This window comes from Mesitornis unicolor, unplaced genomic scaffold (genome assembly GCF_000695765.1).
Source record: "Mesitornis unicolor isolate BGI_N332 unplaced genomic scaffold, ASM69576v1 scaffold4264, whole genome shotgun sequence".
NCBI lineage: Eukaryota > Metazoa > Chordata > Aves > Mesitornithiformes > Mesitornithidae > Mesitornis > Mesitornis unicolor.
Genome location: NW_010181922.1, coordinates 23548 through 43805, shown reverse-complemented (window position 1 = coordinate 43805; position 20258 = coordinate 23548). Strand labels below are relative to the sequence as shown.

At 48.4% G+C, this 20258-nt stretch overlaps 1 protein-coding gene across 1 annotated transcript in view; it reads left to right on the top strand.

The window, feature by feature from the left end:
• Positions 1-20258, top strand: part of FAT2 (FAT atypical cadherin 2) — a 58172-nt gene that overhangs the window by 37448 nt on the left and 466 nt on the right. The window contains exons 11-24 of the mRNA XM_010183577.1: positions 650-846; positions 1475-1628; positions 2411-2644; positions 3359-3748; positions 5096-5310; positions 6000-6137; positions 6784-6927; positions 7638-7835; positions 8932-9739; positions 10546-10691; positions 13630-14071; positions 16577-16730; positions 18718-19310; positions 20139-20222. Coding sequence (XP_010181879.1) covers positions 650-846; positions 1475-1628; positions 2411-2644; positions 3359-3748; positions 5096-5310; positions 6000-6137; positions 6784-6927; positions 7638-7835; positions 8932-9739; positions 10546-10691; positions 13630-14071; positions 16577-16730; positions 18718-19310; positions 20139-20222 — 3897 coding nt within the window. The remainder of the gene's footprint in view (positions 1-649; positions 847-1474; positions 1629-2410; positions 2645-3358; positions 3749-5095; positions 5311-5999; positions 6138-6783; positions 6928-7637; positions 7836-8931; positions 9740-10545; positions 10692-13629; positions 14072-16576; positions 16731-18717; positions 19311-20138; positions 20223-20258) is intronic.

The window sequence follows — 20258 nt, the reverse complement described above, 5'->3', positions numbered from 1 at the left end:
GTTCAGCAGAGGACACCAGCTCCTTGCCAGAAAAGAGGGATTCTCCAGGGACAGCATCCTCCCCATAAGCAGCGTGACTCTGGTGGACTGGAGAGTCTGCCTAGTCTGGATTTACCTGTCTCTCATCATTTGGTTCTTAAAGAATCAAAAAGTAGCCCCGGAAAGTGCAGTTAGATATGTAAAACACATCTACAGGTTAAAAGGAAATACAGCTATACGTAGTACTGTAACTGTAAGAGCCAACCAATGTCTGCAGGGTATTTGCAACTCTCAGACCTCTTTAGAAACATGCACCAAGAAAGACTGATGTGCTTTCGGCAGGTGAGACAATGTGGTTTTGAGGCAACGAATATGCATATCTGCAGAACGTTACAGAGATTTTTTTTGCAATCAAGAGTCATTTCCTCCATCCAGTGTAATATGCAGACAGTGAAAAACAGGCAGGGTACTTCTCAGCTGTGCAGTGAGGTAGACCAAATGCTCCTCACCTGCTTGATAAGACACCAGTGCCCTCTCTGCATCACCACTGCAAGTCCTTCAGCTCTCCTAAGGAACCAGCAGTGGACATATCTATATACCCTTCTCCTATCACTTCTCAATTTCAGCGCTCGGTAAATGCCTTTCTTTCCTTGCTTCCTGCCCCCTCTAGAAGGAGATGTCCTGGGACAGTTCACAGTTAACCAAATTGCGGGAGAATGGACTATTTCTTCCAAGAAGCCTCTGGACAGAGAAGATACAGAAAAATATCTCCTCAAGGTTATGGCCTCTGATGGGAAATTTCAAGCTACCACTGAAGTGGAGATTTTTGTTCTGGATATCAATGACAACAGCCCTGAGTGTGGCCAGGTAAGAAGCATGTCCTGAGACATCGGGGGCATGAAGGGAGCAGCTGGGAAGGAAAGAACATAATAGCAAGGAAGAAAGAACAGCAAGAGAATGTTAAGAGGGTTTGGCTTGTCATAATTCTCAGATGATCCTGTTGCTTTGATTATGCTTAGCAATTTTAATTAAGCTACATGTCAAGCAAGAACATTAAATCTAGCCTCCAAGCATGTTTGCCAGCAGTAAGTGAGTGCCTAAGCACTATGAAGGGTAATTTTTTGAGATAAACAATGCCAGGAAGCCTCCTGGGTAGGGGCATGTAAATTACTGAGTTTTATATCCTGCTAAGCTGAGAGATTCCCATCAGGAGGTCTATTACTGTAGAAAGCCAATCACTGGTATGGATGTTGCCCATGGTGAGAAAGAGCAGAAGCGGTTGCTTCCCAAAGGAGATTCAAAGGCTTGAGTGAAATGAGCTCACTGCTCCCAGTCCACGCCCCAGCAGCCAACAATGGGAGGCACATTGTGTTCCCCTGTAAACCACATGGTTCATCCTTCTTCACGAAGCTTCTGCTAGTCCGTCCCTCCCCATAGGAGTTGAAGGTATTTTGGAGATGGCTCAGATGCCAATGACACCTTCTGTCCTTGCCAGATATTCTACACTGGGAGAGTCTCTGAAGATGCTCTGCCGGGTCATTTCATTTTGAAAATATCAGCAACCGACCCCGACATCGGCAGCAATGCCCAGATAACATACAGCCTTCATGGCCCTGGTGCAGAGGAGTTCCGTCTGGGCGCACACACAGGTGAGAGCTGGGCAACGTGATGCTGTTATCTTCTTCTGCACCCACTCCCAAGAAGTGCCAGCTCCCAGCATGGCTCAACACTTGAGCAAACGGGAGCTGGACTGTTCATTCCAGCTCTCTCAAGCAAGAAGGAGATGGCAAACAGGCAGGTTTATTGTAATACAGTATAGAGGAGAGTGAGCTCTGCATCTTCCTGCTAGCTTTCTTTACAATTGTTGGCACTAGCACTGTTAAAGGCTGTTGAAGGGCAGACGCTATTGCTAATGGCCAGGTCTCAAGGAAGAGAGATCAGCAAGTATTACAGTGCTGGCCTGAGCCAAAGACTTAAGTTCTAAACTCTAAAAACATCTTATTGGGTCTATTTGCCCAGAGGTTTCCTCTTTTCCAAACAGATATGATGATCATTCTAGAGATCATTTGGGGTTCATTACACTGCAGAAAGCTTAATGCAGTGGAGTTTATAAAGGTGTTTTGAAGTACAATTTATTTATGAGCACTTTTATCCCATGACGACATCCATTGTATGAAATTGAGCCCAACTTGCAAGACTCCCCATGCCAAGCCTTGCCAGGGCACTGGCTGGCAGTGATCTGAGAATAGCCCTGAGCAATGTGGTGTGGACACATCACCGCTATTAGCTGGATTACACAAACCCTGTTCAAACCCCGTCTGTTGTCTCCCACGGTTCATCCAGGAAGGCAGTGTGCTTGAACTGCTCTGAGCTCTCCTGGGTTGCAGCTGCAGTTGCAGGAGACAAGACCATCTCCTGTTCTTTCCAACAGGGGAACTGACCACGTCTGCACCTCTTGATCGTGAGCAGAAACCTACTTACCATCTTGTTGCCAAAGCAACTGATGGTGGAGGCCGTTCCTGCCAAGCAGATATAACGTTGATTGTAGAGGACACGAACGACAACGCACCAAGATTCTTCCCCAGTCACTGTGCTGTGGCCGTGTTTGACAACACCACAACAAAGACACCCATCGCCGTAGTTGCTGCCAGGGACCTTGATGAAGGTGAGTCAGAATAGGATTTACTTTTTAGTAGAGTTCATCTTTCATCCTGAATAGAAATCTTTGAAACCTGGGGAAGGGCTACAGCGATGGGCATAGATGATTGAATCTTGGCGAAGATGTGCCTAGGTCTCATCACTGGCATGTTCTTGACTAGCAGGCTGGCATCAGCATTTTTTGTGACCTCGTAGGAGGTGCAATATCTGTAGAAATATGCAAAGACAGACTTTGAGAACATACTCAGTAACTGTAACTGTGATGCAAAGTGCAAACTTGATACACAGTTGGTCTGGGATCCAAACTGGACAGAAACTTTACCAAATATGGAGATCAAGAATAAACATAATAAGGAAGCCCCTAAGAAAGGAGCTTTCAAGAAACCTCTCCAGCAAAGACTGAATTCACAATGATAGAGAACCAAGATCATATTTATCTGCTTTGAAAGTAGATATGAAGGGAAATTATGTTTTAAAACAAGAGAATTAAAAATGAGAAGCAACAGTAAATACAGACAGTTGATGCTGATGGATGATGGTGAGGGTGGCTAGATGTCTGAACTTACAGGTGGACGTGGGCACATTTGATTTTCATACAGCCACCATTTTCCCTAGAAATTTAAGGTTATTAAGTGTACATAGTCCTAATGGATGAAAACAAAACAAAACAAAAAACTAGCAACATTCCTACCCATGAATTACTGCAGCCTTATCTTTCCAGGTCTCAATGCTGAGGTGGTCTATTCTCTGTCTGATTCTGCCAATGGACACTTTTCAATTGAGGAAACCACAGGGGTCATCCGTCTGGAAAAGCCTCTGAAGGATTCGCAGCATTCAGCATTTGAGCTGACAGTCTGTGCTACTGATCGGGGCACCCCAGAGCCCCTCTCTGCTCTTGGCACTGTCACTGTCTCCGTTGTGGATTTAAATGAATATCTGCCTGTTTTCCTGGCCCCTGAATATGTGGCCATGGTAAAAGAAGATGTGGCTGTAGGTACAGAGGTCCTCAACTTGTCAGCCTTGACAAGGGACAATGCAGAAAACACAGAGATCAAATACGAAATTGTGAATGGCAACGACCATGGGAAATTTCAACTCAACTCAAACACAGGTAGGACAATCTTATGTCCAAGCAGGTCCAGTTTGACTCAAAATCAAAGACTATCCTTGTATCAGTCTTCTCTGGTTCTTCATTTGGCTTGCACTTCTGCTCCTCTCTGTCTTTAGCCAGCACAAGGGTAGGGAATACAGTCTTATCTTCTACCCTAAATTTTGCCAGCCAAGTCACTTAAAGAGTGATTCAAATCTTGCTGAAATTAATGGACAGATTCCTGTTGTATGTCTGGGACCTGAGGCAGGTCCATGGGAATGAGCAATACATGGAGAACAGGATGGGGAAACTTCTTCACTTCAAAATGCAGGAGAAGGTGGTTTCATTTAAAAAAATCTCTCCACCCTGATCCCATAAGGAACCTGCAGCCCGGGGTAATAGGCAGCTTTATAAGGTAGCACTCAATGAATGTGAATAGCAGTCTGTTAACTCTGAGCAGGTGTAGAGCCAGATTTACTGGCCAAGTGAAGCACTGCTCTGTTTGCACAGTGATTTGATAAGAACTGTTACCAGAAGACCAGTGTTAAGTCCCCAAAACAAGCCCTTGGCTGCTTCACCAATGGCTTTCTGCCCCTGGCTGTAACATCCTCATCCATGGGGCCTTCCTCAGCTTCTCTGTCCTCAAGGCTCTTGCTAATATTTCCACACCAATATTTTTATCAGTTTGTACATCTCAAAAGACACAGAACAACGTGATTTCCAGGGAATAATTCTGTGACAGTTTCAGTGATGAACCCAGGAAAGCATAAGTACACAGGCACATTCTGTCCCCCCTCCCCCCTCTTTTTTTGCTTTTGCTTTATGTCTTCAGTCTATGTTCCTCACTTGTTCTTTTAGATTAACAGCCGCCTCCTTCTTTCTGTGCTGCATCCCAAGCGTCACTTAAAAATCACAGCATTTTGCCTTACACCCTTTTCCTCCTGTACAACTCTGCATCTACTTCTCACACCTTTTCATGCTCCCTTTGACAAAGTTCAGTGATGCTCTGCTGCTACCTTGGTCACAGCTTTCAGTAGCATTGTTGGACTCTCATCCTATTTTGTCCCAGATCTCCTTCTGTCAAGATTACTGGAGACCTCCCAAAATGAAAGTTTATTTCACCTCTTCAAACACTTGACAGCAGAATGAGGCAGGTTATGGCAGAATCAGTTCAATTATAGTTTGTTTAATGTGATGCCATGACCTTCAGTATCCTGATTTCACCAGAGAAGGTCAAAGTTAGGTCAACAGCAGCTTTTCAGCTAGCAGTTTGGCAGTCGTCTCGGTATGTATCCAGTATTCCAAGAAATGCCACATACCATTCATTCAAAGTATTTGCTGTTCTTTTCAATCCATCTGCCAATGCAGGTGCCTTATACATAAATGGGAGCTTGGACTTTGAAGCAAGTCACGAGTATTACTTATCCATCGAGGGCACGAGGAAGGGCTCAGCTTCTCTCAGCGATGTGACCATGGTGGTGATCAACATAACCGACATCAATGACCATGCACCGAAGTTCATCCAAGACCCTTACTTCACCGATATCCGGGAGGATGCTGCAGTTGGAGAAATCATCCTCACGGTATGATTATGAACCAGGCCAGCTGTCTTTACCTGTTCTCTTACTTGTATTACACATTATTGATTCATTTGCACTTTACTATTCCTTGGACACGGCCACCTCAGTGGGTTTGTGACATTCAACACCTAAGATATAAGCGTGACTTTTAAAAAGGATGATTGCTGGAATTCCTGATAGTCCATAGACAGGGAGAACACTTTGCCTTAGAAGACACCTTTAAGTGAAATCTTGAAGAGGCACTTAGGAGCTTTAAGGACCTCCCAAAAGAGTTAAAATGCTTGCAATACTCTCGAGGCCTGGGAAAAGCAGAGTGGTCCCTGGGCAGAATAATGGAGCCCAAGGTATTCCCATACGGAATTCCCTTCCCAGCCTGTAACCATCACAGGGGCAGTAGAGTCAGGAAATGACAAGGAGAAAGCCATTGGTGTAGCTATGTGTTTTCTTGACAAAAAACAAAAAAAAACAAAAAAACCCCAAACAAACCCAAAACCAAAACAAACAAACAAACAAAACCAAAAACCAAACCAAATCTAAGGAATGACATTTATGTAACCACCTTCCTTCCCGCTCTTTATCTGAAGCAAGCTCAAACCAACACCCTTAAATGACAATGATGTCCTGCCCCCATTCCTCCATGGCAACACCTTTTTGGGCCAGGGGTACTAGCTTTTTTTTTTTCCTCCCAACAGGTGTCAGCTGATGACCTGGATGGAGCAATGAACAATCAGATCACGTATTCAATCGTGGGAGGGAACCCACTGGGACACTTCACCATACAACCCAGAAGTGGGCAGATCAGCATCGCCAAGCATCTGGACAGGGAGGAGGTGAGTTCAAGAAAATGGGAACAGGAAGACTAAAACAGATATGCCCCAAAAGACTGAGGGAGTGCAGTACATTCAGCTACCTCCTGTTTTCTGAATTATCTGCTTATGATACTGTAAGCAGAAGGCAAGTCTTTCATTCATCCATTTTCTAGACTCAGAGATACTGCTGTAGGAAAGGTGGACTTTAGAGAAGGCAATGTAGCCTTCAGTGATCACAACTCTGGGCTGTGGTCTGCTCCACTGGTGCTTCAAGCTGGCTGGGTTAGAGTCAGTCCCAAACTTGGAACCAACATGGCTGGTTTCCGATTCTTTGCATCAGAGCATTATAGAAAACAGGTACAAGTTGGAGAAGGAAAGGTCATCTGCACAATCTCTCATTCATAACGCTCAAACCACTCTTGACAGATGTTTGGCCAGCTTGGTCTCGTCCATCTTTCGCAAGTTGTTTCCCTTCTCTGCAACTATTGTGAGGCTGATTTTCTTTAGCAATGTGCTTTGAGATTTATGGATGGAGAGCCTTAGCCAAGGGCAAAGCTATTGCTATGGTGTAATGCATTTTAACAAGCTGCAGCAGAGTGAAACATCAATGTGAAAAAGCCACCATTCCTCCACTTCTCTAAGTAATTGTGCACTACAAATCCTCCAGATCCCCAGCTATTCCCTGACAGTTCGAGCCACGGACAATGGCCACCCTGCTCAGTTCAGTGATGCCACTGTGCGTGTCCATGTGTCTGATGTCAATGACAACCCTCCTCGGTTCTTCCAGCTCAACTACAGCGTGGTGGTGCAGGTAAGCACGGAGGCAGTTTGTTCTCCCGGTCCATCTCAGGGTACTAAGGTACCCATGCATGGGCTGTTGTTGGAGCAAGACGGGTGGGACCGTGATGAAGCATGCTGTTGCTTTGTGGTCATTGCCACAAAGAACTGGTAGCATCTCTAGGGGCAGGTATTCGGCCAACAGACAGCATTTTCTCTTACCAATAACTTCAGACACTTCCTGTCCTTTCAGGACAGAGAGTACAGAGCTTTTCACACTTTCCAAGCCTGACTTGCAGCTCTTTTCTCAGTTGCAATCATCCATGTCTACACCACAACGCAAAGAGCAAACCCAAGCACATGGTCATGCACTTTCATGGCTACTGGATGCAGTCTAGCTGTCGCTTGGACTCAAAACACCTGTAGGTACTCAGAGAGACACACACACAAAACATGCTTTCATCTGATTTTGTGCTGACATGACTCAAGGGAAAATGAAAGGCATCAGCTCAACTGGCCATATTTAGCTGCCACATATGTAATGCCATGAAAGAGAGTCCCTTGCCACCACTGGGTCTCCGCCATTGCTGGCAAAAGTCTCAGTCTGTGAGTACCAGAGGCGCACCCATGGAGTGTGGGATTTGTCTCTCTGTTCCTCATCCAGCAGCTCTAGGGCCACCATGGGTTCCCTTGGGCCTATTCTCTTTGCTTGCCTTCCTCCACTAACATCTTTCCCCATTTCAGGAGAATGCTCCCGTGGGTACAAGTGTCCTGGAGCTGATTATGAGTGACAGAGACTCCCCAGAAAATGGACCTCCGTATTCATTCCAGATCACCCAGGGCAACGATGGGAAGGCTTTCGATGTCACCCAAAACGGTCTGCTGGTGACATCATCCATCCTGAACAGAAGAGTGAAAGAACAGTACCTATTACAAGTCCAGGTAGAGCCTGCCTTACTGCCTTGTTATCTGAATTCCCCAGCCAGATTTACTAGCAACAAATTGAGATAAAGACTGCACAGCTGGATGCAAACATCTCTGGCTTTGGAGAAATCCAATCCAGTCACAAGCTGTGCAGCTTGGAGCCAGCTAGGCAGCTCGTTTCTCCACACAGTCTGCCCACAGGAAGCTGGGGCCCAGCTTCTGCATTGATAAAACCAGATAATATGATCATGAGAAATACTCTGCCAGAAGTTTCCTTAGACAGATGCTTTTCCCAGCATCACTCTAGTGACTTCTAGTTTAAGGCGAGACCTGGATCTTGTCCTACAAACTTTCTCAAAGTAGCCTTGTCATTTAAGAAGTAGTTCAAGTTCCTCTTCAAAGATTTCTATTGCTGCAGTGTGAATGAATTGATTTTCAATATTATCAGTAAGGACAGTCCATTGCAAACAAAAGGATAGTAACAGGTAAAGTACATACTTCTTCAGTAATGGTAGTTGTTCTGAAAGCTAGGTACTATTATATTATAAATCTCAACCACTAACTGCCTAAGATTAGGGAGAAACTTATGCTATAATTATTCACATTTTTCTATTTTGAGGTTCCTTGAATCATGCTAGACAGACATTGTCAGAGGTGGGACACGGGCTTAAATAGCCCGGAAAGTGAGCAAATGTGTTGACATGCATAACTGCTTTAAGTCTTTGTACACTCAGTTACACATGGAACCCCAAAGATTGGCAACGTCTCTAAAGATGATTAATCCTCAGGAAACCAGAGCCACTCCGGTGTGCCTCAGCTGCTGCTGATGGCACATGGAAATGAGCTCAGCCCCACTGCTAATAGAAGGTCTTAATCAGTCTCCATACTGAAAGGCATACTGCCATTTCCCTGGGGCCATCTCCAGGCAGAGGTCCAAAACTACTGCAATTTTTTCCCATTCCTTCTTCACTCCCAGCCCACTGTCTGACGGCTTCCACCCATTGCTACCTGGAAGGCTGTCTCCCTTCACAAGACCTTATCAGCCCATCCAGTCAGGTGAGGTGGCAGCAAGTCAGCACATGGCTATAATGGATCCTTCTGTTTACATTGACAGGTCTCCGACAGTGGTATCCCTCCCCTGTCCTCATCAGCGTTTATAAATATCCAAGTGACTGAGCAGAGCCAGTATGCCCCCTCAGCCCTTCCCCTGGAAATATTCATCACCACCAATGAGGAAGCCTTCAGAGGTGGCGTTCTGGGCAAGATTCATGCCACAGACCGAGACCCCCATGACACGCTGGTGTACACGTTGGTGGCAGAAACACCCCAGGAGGGGCTCTTCTCTGTTGGGGCTGCAGATGGGAAGATCATTGCTGGGGACAAGCTTCCCCACGGCCACTATCTTCTGAATGTGACAGTCAGCGATGGGACGTTCACTGCCACCACCAGCGTCAACATCCATGTTTGGTGCTTCAAGCAGGAGGCCTTGGACAAGGCGGTGGTGCTGCACTTCCGCCACCTCTCTCCTGAGGAGTTTGTGGGGGACCACTGGCGCAACTTGCAGAGGTTTCTGGGTAACATCCTTGTCACCCGGCGCCAAAACATCCACATGGCCAGCCTACAGCCTGCAGCTACCTCTGATGGAGTGGACCTGCTCTTGGCTGTTGGAGAACCACACGGCTCCTTATATGAGCCTCGGATCCTTGCAAATAAGATCACTGTATCAGCTGGGGAAATGGATCAGCTCGTCGGTCTCCGGATGAAGAAAGCAATTCATGTGCCATGTCATGGGCCAGATTGTGCCCACCGTGTCTGCAAGGAAACCATTCAGCTGGATCCAGGCATGATGTCGACTTACAGCACTGCCAGACTCAGTGTCCTCACCCCGCGGCACAGCTTGGAGCAAATTTGTTCTTGCAATGGTGAGCAATCCTTTCTGGAGTGTCCCACCCTATAAACCTGGGTATATGGTGTTTTCCTTCACTATACTGTAAAGGACTTAGACTTTCCAGAGTTAGGTTGCCCAATGACCAACAACTCTGCCTGCAATTTCAAAACCAAATCTAGACTCTTAGCTAGAAAGTTTCACATATTTTTGGTTTGGGTATTTTTTGTTTCTTGTTTTGTTTTTAATTAATCCCCTGTAGCATTTAGTAGCAGCAACATCTATCTATCTCATTGGGAAAAAGTCACTCATACCTAGCAGATAATGAAGTTCAGTGATCCGAATTTCGATCTCTGAGCTCCTGTGTTGATCCTTGACTCAGCAAAGCACAGACTGACTGACAAATCTGAGGAAAGCCAAATAAAGCATATTTCTTATACTCACTTTAGAACACTTTGAGAAATAAATGGAGGGAGCAGTGACAGAGGTTAGTATTACTTGGGCAGGAATGGCAGGGGCATAGCATAAAATATTATAAAGACTTATTAAGGACGAGGAAATTCAAGGATGTTATAGACCATGCTGAGGGCACCTGAAGGTGCTATATGACAGAAATAGCCAGGCTGCTGTTGTGAAATTATTTTACATTTGAATGTGCAGAAGAAATACTGGGACCTCCAAGTGGGGACTGTGGGAGATGCAGCACAGAGGTACATGGGTTGTCTTGCATGGGACTGTGCCTGGACAGTTATGGTGTCAGGCTGGGAAAAGAGGCAAGGCTGGATATAGTTCATCGTCTCAAAATGTGACAAAGATGGTACCTTTCACGCATTCTCCTTCCAGGAACGGCTGTGAGGTTTGGGGGCCACAGCTACATTTGGTACCAGCACTCACAGGTCGGCTCCTGGCACATGCACTTTCGCCTGAAGACCCACCAGCTGCACGCTGTCGTGTTCCACGCTAACGGGACTGACCACGTCACTTTGGAGGTAGGATTTGCAGTGACTGGGGATTTCCTTCCAGCACATAAAACACTTACAGTGCCAGGGAAGGGAATCACACAAAGAAGATACAATAATTACCCGTAGTAATTCATCTAGCTAGAACAGAAAACTTGGAAAGATCAAGTGAGACCCAAGCACAGTTTGGCAATTGCTGGAAGCACAACTAGAGTGTCTTTTACATCTGTGAATGCACGTTCTAGTCTGGTGTGAAGGCAGCATACATCCATATCATAGATCTACATCATTTTTTCCTTACGGCTTGCTTCTCCATTCATCTCTTAAATCACACTTCTCAGGGCAAAGAATTTACCAGGTGGAGTTTTCCCTAGACCAGTCTGTTTCCACTGTAGCAAAAGGCAAATTTGTCCCTAGAGTTCAGGAGTGGGTCAGACTTCCACTGAGCACGCAAATTATTTGCCAGACTACATCATGGTCGATACAGATACAGGATACAGAGATGGGGAGGGCACAGGTGAGCTCTGAGATTGGGAAAGATAACAGCAGCCTTTACCTGCAGAGTGTACACCAGTCAGATCATACATCTAATCAAATGGACCTCAAATTAAAGGTCCTTTACAGTAATGGATAGAACAGGAGTATTAAATGCTATTTCTGAACCCCCCACTCTTTTCAACCACTTTCTTCAGGTGGTTTCACTGTTTAAGACACCTGCAGAGCCAGGAACATTTCAGTCTGATCACTCTCCTCCCTCGGTCTGCACACTGAATCTACCCAGCATTCACAGATCACCTCCCTCTTCCACTTTGGCAACAGAAGAAAAGCAGGAGATTACTAAAGAACAGGGGTTTTGTATAACCCTCATCAATTAAATTCAGACTAATTGGAAACCAAGATCATAGGACACACTTATCATCTTACAGAGATTTGTCCCTGAGACTAATCACATTGAGATCTACACAGCGTAACCTTGAATTCTCTCATCCCTTTGCATGTTTTCACAATTCTGTCTTCCTATTTGGAAATACTTTTCTTTCTGGGGTTATAAAAGACCCACACAGAGAGCTACACAGCAGCCAACGCCCCAGGACCTGCCCAAGGTACATATTGCAAGCTCCTGCTGCCACAGCCATTGCTCCTTAAGAGCAAGAGCAGAGAAACATCATCCATATATCCTGTATCCATCTCCAAGAGTGACTTTAAGCTGCATTTTAAAGGGCTGATGAGAAAAACTTAGCATCTTAAGAAGTGTCTCTAGCTTTCTGCTCCATCTCTGGGAAGGAGAGTCAACAAATAGTTCAAAGGGAGACCATCTGGTCTGAAAAAACTGAAGGAATGCCTCTAGCTTTTAAGCTTTGTAGACAGCAGTACTCTAGGTATGAGCCAAAGCTTTGAAAGAATCATAACCGATGGTTTGCAGATTTGGTGAAGAGGATGGGTTCTCCCAAGGGCACGCATATCATTACTCTTCCAAACACTAAGCTCTCCTGATGTTCAGAAATGGGGTGCAACAAGAGGATGGCAAACCAGGCAAGTTGGGAAAGACTTGGCAGTCTGTTGGATCTTGCTCCAGGGAATCGAGTTCTCAGCTGTCTCCCAGCCCCAGAAATTGATAAGTCCAATCTACAGACCCATCTGAATTGAAGTCATGTTTCTCCAGATAAAGTGCAGTGACAAAGTTCTCTGGTGCACTTGCCAATTGTGCCAAGAGATTTACATGCATTTTGCCCTGAGACCTTGCCATGGCCTGTGCCAGCTTCACCCAGTTCTTCTTTCCTTCAGCAGTTGCTCCCTCCTCCCACTGGGATATGTTTATACCATGGACTTCTCTAAGAGTTAACTGCTGTCCTGCTCTGCTTTTCACCCCTCCAGAGCAGCTCCATCGTATCTTATGTTGAGTGTAGCCCATCATCACTCCTCTTCTGGCCTTTTCCCAGCATCACCACTCCTCGCTGTTTCTCATAGTCCCCACAGAGCTCTCTTTTGCCTGGGATGAATTGCTCAATGTTACATAGCAAGGTCTGCAGGTTTTCCATTAATATTTCGAACCATCTCTTTTCTTCTTCTCCACAGGCTCTTGGCTTCTGTGAGAGAGGTTTTATCAACAAAGCACTGGGGAGAAAAAGACTTATGCCTGACACCATAGCTAGCCTTTCCTATCTCCTTCCTCCATATGAGTTTTAAAGATGAATCTTGGGCCACAAATAGGAATTTCTGATATCCTAGTTTAATGCAGAAGACACTGGCGTGGTTCACTTTTAGAGGCTCAGTATCTTGTCTCCCTCCCATCTGCTGGAGATTAAGGATTGGATTGCAACACCTATCAGCAGCTTTGACCTGGCTTTCCAGCACACTGATTAGGAGCTGGGTACAACAGTGGTTCCTTTCTCTGCCTCCCTCCTTGCCTCCTCCAGAGAAAGATCCTCTTCACCGAGGTGCTTTCAGCACCCTCACCCATCTCAAAGGGGGAACTGCTCCAGCACCCTCCCCACCACTGACAAGACAGTGAGAACAGAATAAAGGCCCAGAACAAGAGTCCACCTGTGACTGGTGATGGAGTTATAGGTAGTCTGAGTACCAGGGCTCTGATCAGACTTGGGAAGTGGGGAGAAGGGGCGAGCAGATGCAGGAGCACCATCACATGGCTCTGCACCCTGTTAAGTGGGAAGACGAGCTTCCCTCCCTGCATTCAGGTCAGAGGTTGCAGAGAAGGACCATGGGTGAAGCTATGTGAGAGATGACAGTGTTTTGCAAAATAAAGGACGTTGTTGTCACTTAAACAGGCTTTAATTGATCCATCAGCCTAGCTGGTAATTCTTGGAGTCTGAAAGTTGGGATTCATCTTGTCTCTCAATGCTTAGGCAGGGAGAGAGGGGAAGAAGCAGAAGCAGAAGTGTTGGGAGCCTCCATGAACAGCAGCCACCTGTATCACAGCTAACTGTGACTTCTGGGATGTGTTTTGCAGATGGTTAATGGTGTGCCTCAACTTGGGTACAGCTGCCGGGGGAACTACACCGGGAACCTCTCCTCCTCACGTTTTGTGAGCAATGGCGAGTGGCACTCAGTCTTCCTGGAGGTGAAGAACACGTCTGTCCGCCTGCTCATTGACGGACTGGGAAATGCCTCCCTCCAGCTGCCAGTGACCTGCAGCATCTCCCCGGGCAGACGAGACTTGCTTTTTGGGGGCCTCCGCCAGCCACTCCAGTCCCAGAGAGTCACACGAGGGTTCAGGGGCTGCCTGGACGTGGTTGCAATCAATGGCAAAGAAGTGGTTCTCCTGCCTGGGAAAGGCCAATCAAAGGAAGTCATGGAGGAGGTGGGAATAAAGCAGTGCTGCTCCCCCATCGGTGCCTGCAGCAGCAACCCATGCCTCAACAATGGGATGTGCTCCGAAACTCATGGAGGAGGTACGTGAATACCCAATGCAGAGCAATAAGCAGGGAGGGCAGGGAAAGATGCAACCTCTTCAATCATCCCTATGCAAGGGGCTCCTCCAGAGGAGAATCAGAGGTCCCCTGTCCTGGGGGACCTCAAGTGATTGCTGACTCAGTGCAGCAGCAGCTGGGGGGGTGTGAGATCATCACCCAGCTTTCCTCAGCAGACCATGGCCCAGAGGGCAGGAGGGTGTCTCTAAGGAGTGTGCATGACCTAGGAGAGCACAACATTGCCAAAAACTCAAATGCAAATAGAAATTCCACCCATCCCTCTGCATCATCTTTGTTTAAGGAGCCATTAGTGATGCTGGAGTCGGGCAAGATGGGATCATGCAGCGATGATATCTGGGCAGAAACAAGCCAAGATCTTGGTCTATTCCCACTGCAGTCAGTGACTCCCTGGGGCTATGGGAAGGGATATGGGAAAACCGTAAGCTCAAATCCAAGAGACTCAGGCTAACATGGGTGCATGTGCTCAACAGAGGTTTGGTACCAGGCTTTGCCCAAGACAGTCCCATCACTGCCCAGTCCCTCCTGTCAGAGGGTCTCCCCGCAGTGAGCTCTATCATAGGAACAGGGATAGTTTGCAGCAGCCTCAGGGGGAGGAACCACCCCCAGCAATGTCCACCCTTGTGTCACTGCTTCCATGTCCCATGTCCCAGCTTCCAGCACAGGGGGGCTGCTCCTCATAATGTCCCGTTTATGGGGACAGATATCATCTTTGGCTATTCCTTGGGGCAGAGAGGTGCTTTCTGGGCTGCTGTGTGGGGCAGCAGCTCCTCCCACAGTTTTGTGCTCTTTGGGGCCACTGCCAAAGCCCGCGCCCTGCCCGGCGAGCAAGCGAGGACAGAGGAGGGTGCACACCTCCTCCTGCCCTGCCCTCAGCCTCTGGGAACAAGATTCCCAGCCCTGTCGACTCAGCAGCTGCTTGATTCAGGTGAACTTGTTTGACACGAGGTGCAGCTAAACCAAACAGTTAGGCTGAGGCGGAAGTGCCAGCCAGGCTTACCCTTGAGACCCTCCACGCAGGAAATTCCTCTGCCTGGGCTGGAAGCGGCTCAAAGCCCACGAGGTGGAAACTTGTCTCAGCTCTAAGTCAAGGCATCGTCTGCTTGCTTTGCAGAGAGCACACAATGGGAGGAGGGAGAAAGAAAATCACTCTCTCACTAATAATCTAATTATCATCTAGTGCCCTTCACTTAGTTGCCTTCCGGGGTGATCAGCTTCTCCTGCAAATGACTCAGCTGCCCAGGGCAGAGAGTCTGTGAGCATGGCTCCAGGCAGAAACACGGAGAACACAACTGCAGGGAAGGGGTTACTCAAGGAATGTTTGTGAGGCTCTCCTGCCTGCTTGGCTTCCTTGAGCATTGTGGGCTCAGTCCTGGAGACCATGGGCACGCAGAGTGAGTTTATGCAAAACTCTGCCCGGGGATGTCAGGAGTGGGATTGCATGCACAGGCAGAGACACATCTGTGCAAGCAGCCTGGGGAAGCCATGTGGCCGCGTGAGAACGCGTCTGTGTGGAAAGGGTCAAAGCCAGACCAGCCACCACATCACCCGCAGTGCTCAGGACCATAGGTGCAAACACACACGAACCCCCTCATCCAGGGACAGTGTGTTTGGGCACACGTAGGCCTACGGGCAACATCCAGCCCCTGCTGCACAAGTGTCAGCACGTCCTTGTAATTACAACCACTAACACACATGTGGAAACAGGTCTGCATTTGTTCAGCCTGTGCTCTGAAGCAGGGGTGTTTAGCTCGTGGTCGAGTAGCACAGACTTTTCAAGCACGCTGCAAGGTGGAAACTGAACACCCTGCACACCACCACCAGCTGAGAGACTACCAGGAGCTTGGCACGGCCAGGGACATTCCCATGCTCAGGGCTACACTAAACAGCAGCCAAAAACACAAACAGCAGCAGCCCCCTCCAAGTCCCTGAGTTTCTCTCTGGCTGTGACCAGACAGCTCCTGTAGGCAAGAGAAACCCAGCGTGTTGAGACAGGCACTTCATACCGCAAGAATGCGCCGGACCAAAGACTTCAGAGAACAATAAGCTACCGAGGACTGCATTTAGCAATTCTGTGAATCAGCCAGTCAGGCTCCCACTCCTTTAACCTGAATTTGCCCCCCAGCTTCTCCATGCAATAAGGCTGTGCCCTGAATACATCCCGTGCAGGACAGGGTCTGTGTCAGGAGAGGACAGACTTGACTTGTTGCTTAAATAGCTCTCTCGTGCCATTGCATTACCCCAGAGTGGTCAGCCAGCCTCCAGAAAGTACTCCAAGTCCCGTAACGTACACACTAGCCTTCAGTGGATGGCTTGGGTGCCCCACAGCATCTCCTGCAGCAGCAGGTGCCTATGGTTAGGCAGTGGATTGAGCCCTCTGTGGGTGCCATCGGTGCCAAACACTTCTCCCTGTTTTTGCCAGTACTTCCATGATACAGTCTCTTCATGGCACTGTCTCACCCTCTCCAGGTTACACCTGCATCTGCCCCGGGCTGTTTTCTGGTGAGCGCTGTGAGCTGGGAGACAGTCCCTGCGAGTCTAAGCCCTGCCTGCATGGGGGAACCTGCATCTTGTCTGCTACTGGCTACTCCTGCCACTGCCCTGACTGGTACCTGGGCGAAAGGTAAGGTCTGGGCAAGCTTTGGGCCGGGTGATCTCTCATGGTGGGCCGAATACGTGGTCTCTGCCAAAGACCATTGCACATTTATGGGTTTAAGTGCAAATTGCATGCACTTAAGCATTGCAGCAGGGAAGTGTCCAAAGGCAGAGCTGAGCAGACCAGGGCATAAACAGCTCTGCCATCATGTGGTCATTGCCCCTCATTGCCTGTGTCCTCTGAGCAGGAGGAGAAAAAATAAAAATCTCTGCTCACAGATGCTTTGAATGCCTGCAGATGTGCTTGACGCAGGTTCAAAGCCTCTCTTTGCAAGGCGAGAGTCTCTCCCCACACGCTGTGGTAGTGGCATCCTCCTTGAGGCCAGGGCTACCTGGGAGCAGGGTGCGGGCAGGCACTGCACTGGGTGGCAGGAGGATGCCCTGAGACTGGAGTGGGCTGGCTGACACAGTTGCAAGCTGCCCCCTCCCTGCACAGCTGGGACCACACACCCTGGGCTGCTCAGGACCAGCTCTGCAGTGCTCATTCAAGGGCAAATCTATCCCAGGTCACAGCCACGATTCATGCAGTTCAAAACTCAGCTTGGAATAGTGGGCTATGCTGGAAAGCAGGTGCAGGAGGCCATTCTCCCCTCCTGTCAAACAGCCTGAGGAGCCCTGTTATCACAAGGTGCTGGAGTGTTTGGCTTTGGCCCTGAACTCTACGGTTCATATCACAGAATCATTACACAGAATCATTAAGGTTGGAAGAGACCTCTAAGATCATCAAGTCCAACCATCAACCTAGCCTCCCCATGCCCACTAAACCATGTCCTGCAGTGCCACATCCACAAGCTTCTTGAACACCTCCAGGGATGGTGACTCCACCACCTTCCCAGGCAGCCTGTTCTAGTGTTTGAAAGTTTTCACCATCAGTATTACAGCTTGGATATGTTTCCCATATATGAAATTTCAATGCACGCTTGCCAAATATCTGCAGCTAGAGAACTAACCTAGGCCCAGAGGCTGCTCTGCCGCTCAGCATCACCCATCGCAGCCATGCACCCCCTCCGAGCCCCCTGCCCTGCCTCCAGCCCATGCCCAGCACAGGCTCAAACAGCACCATGTCCAGTTCATCCCTCCACCTTAGTCAGGTAGCCAGGATGAACGCAGGCCCTCTGAATCAATGCAAAGGCAGAAATAATTTGTGCAACTTTTGGAACAAAAGCATGTAGCTGAGCATTAGGTGGCAGTGCAACATCTGAAATCACCAGTCATCCAGCCCAAGCCTGTGGGTGCATATTGCACACACCAGCTCAGACATCCTAAAACACTAAGAAACAAGAGGAGTCCAAACCTCACAGGGTTTGTTCAGTAATGAGAAAAAGAGGAAGGACAGCCAACAAAGCATCACATATTGTCCCTAGCATGGGGATATCATTACTTTTGGAAGGATAGGTCCCCTGTACTGCTAAAGGTTGTGTGAGATGAAACAGGACAGAGAATCAGAAATTCAGTCTGAGTTCTACAGATGCTCCATAAAATGCCAAAAAAGCTCCTTCAACAATGATGCCCATTCACCACTTCTCAGGCCAGGTGTTCCCCAAATGCTTGCTGCAAACTGCAGGCATACACAGATCACCTTGAAAGGTTAACATATCTCAGAGTGACCCTGGGCTCCCTAATCTAACAGCGTGGGAGCATCTCCCTATGCAGCGTTAGCTCTAGAAACTCTAAGTACTCCTCTAAGGCATGAAGCACTCCATTTTAATTTGTTGCATGTGGCTGAAAAATAGGAGGATCCTGTAAAACATAGTCTCCTGGAAAGCTCCACTTTATACTCAGGGATTACAGTCCTCTGCCTGGAGAGGCAGGTAGCACAAGTCTAGCAAGAGAGAGAGAGTAGACCAGGATGGAGCATCCTTGGCTGGTGTAAGCCAGAGCCCTGAACAGGATTACACAGTTTTAGCTGCATCCTCAGGCTAATGGTGGCTGTCTCCATCCTGTCCCCACCACAGGTGCGAGAAGCTGGCCGAGGAGTGCCAAGACAACCCATGCCGAAACGCAGGGCGCTGCGTGAGCAACCAGGGCTCCGTCCATTGCATCTGCCCATCGGATTACCAGGGGGATTACTGCACACAGCCCATCATCACCCCCGCCATCGTGCCCACGCAGTGGGCAGTGGGCCCCGAGGAGATCGCAGAGATCGTAGCCGGGGTGCTGGGGGTGGCCATCCTGGTCGTGGCCTTTGTACTCATCCGCAAGCGCTATCGCCACCGGGCCAAGGCACACAAGCCCGTGGCCCGGGAGGACCCCGACCTGCTCTCCAAGAGCGAGTTCTCCAAGAGTGTGGGGGTGGGGACCCAAGCTGTGCCGCCCATCGAGCTCAACATCCTCAGCGACGCAGCGCACAACAACCTGGACCGGGCCACACCAGAGCAGCGCAAACCCACCAGCACCCCCGAGTTCATCACTTTCAACTCGGCCAATGCCCCAAAGCACCGGGGCACCATCGTGTGCAGCGTGGCACCCAACCTGCCCCCTGCTGCACCCCCCTCCAACTCTGACAATGAGTCCTTCATCAAGTGCACCTGGGCCAGAGAGGAGATGGGTCAGTAGCCACAGCGTTTTTTTTGCTCTTACAGATTCCTCTTCCCACTGTGAAGTGGATCAAAGGTTTGCAAACCTGAGGGACCAACAGTGTTGATTAAAGCCAAGCAAAGCACAGGCAAATGCTGCCTGAGCCCTGCTGTATGTCCTTTATTGGCTTTTCCCTCCCTGCTCACCAGCACATCCCAGGTTTCAGCTTTAACCTGCTCAATCTTTTACGTGATCAGCAGGGAAACCATTCTTGCATAGCCTGGAATCCCATGCATCCTCAAAGGTCAAAAGACCCTATAAAAGAAAAGGATGAATCTAAGGGGATAAAAATCAAGAACCTAAAAGTCAGTGTGAATTTTAGTGGAGACATTTGCATCGATGCTCCTAGACAGAGGGAGCACCTCAGTGAAACACCTTGTATGGCTCTGGACAGCAAGGTTACTGCTTTCTCCCTAGGCAGGAGTTGACCAAAGGATGCTGCTAGGAAAGAGTTCACCAGGGTAGCTAAAGGGAAAGGGAAAGATCCAGTGAATCATTTGCTCTGCCCCTATCCCTTCCCCACGCAAGCTTCTTGCATCTGGATGGTGTGATGAAGTGTGTATTTTGGGTGCTAAAGCAAGGAATGTGCTGATGGGAACACTGCCCTGGCACAGTCAGGGGTGCCCTCAGGTCCCCTCAATTCCCAAAACAGCAACTGCAACTGCCCTGTCCTCATATCTCTGTTCCCTGGGCTGCCACATCTCCTGTAGGCTCAGCATCTACAAAAGGAATTAGCGCGAGGGCAGGAGGGAGAAACAGCACCTTGACCCACAGCTAACACAACTCTTCTTTATTTCAGTCTACCCAGCAGAAACAACCTACTGGCCTCCCCGGTACCTGTCATCAGACGTCCAGGAATATTCCCACTACGAGATCATTCAAGGCCCCCCTGCGTCGTCCTCCCACCCTCCTCTCCCCC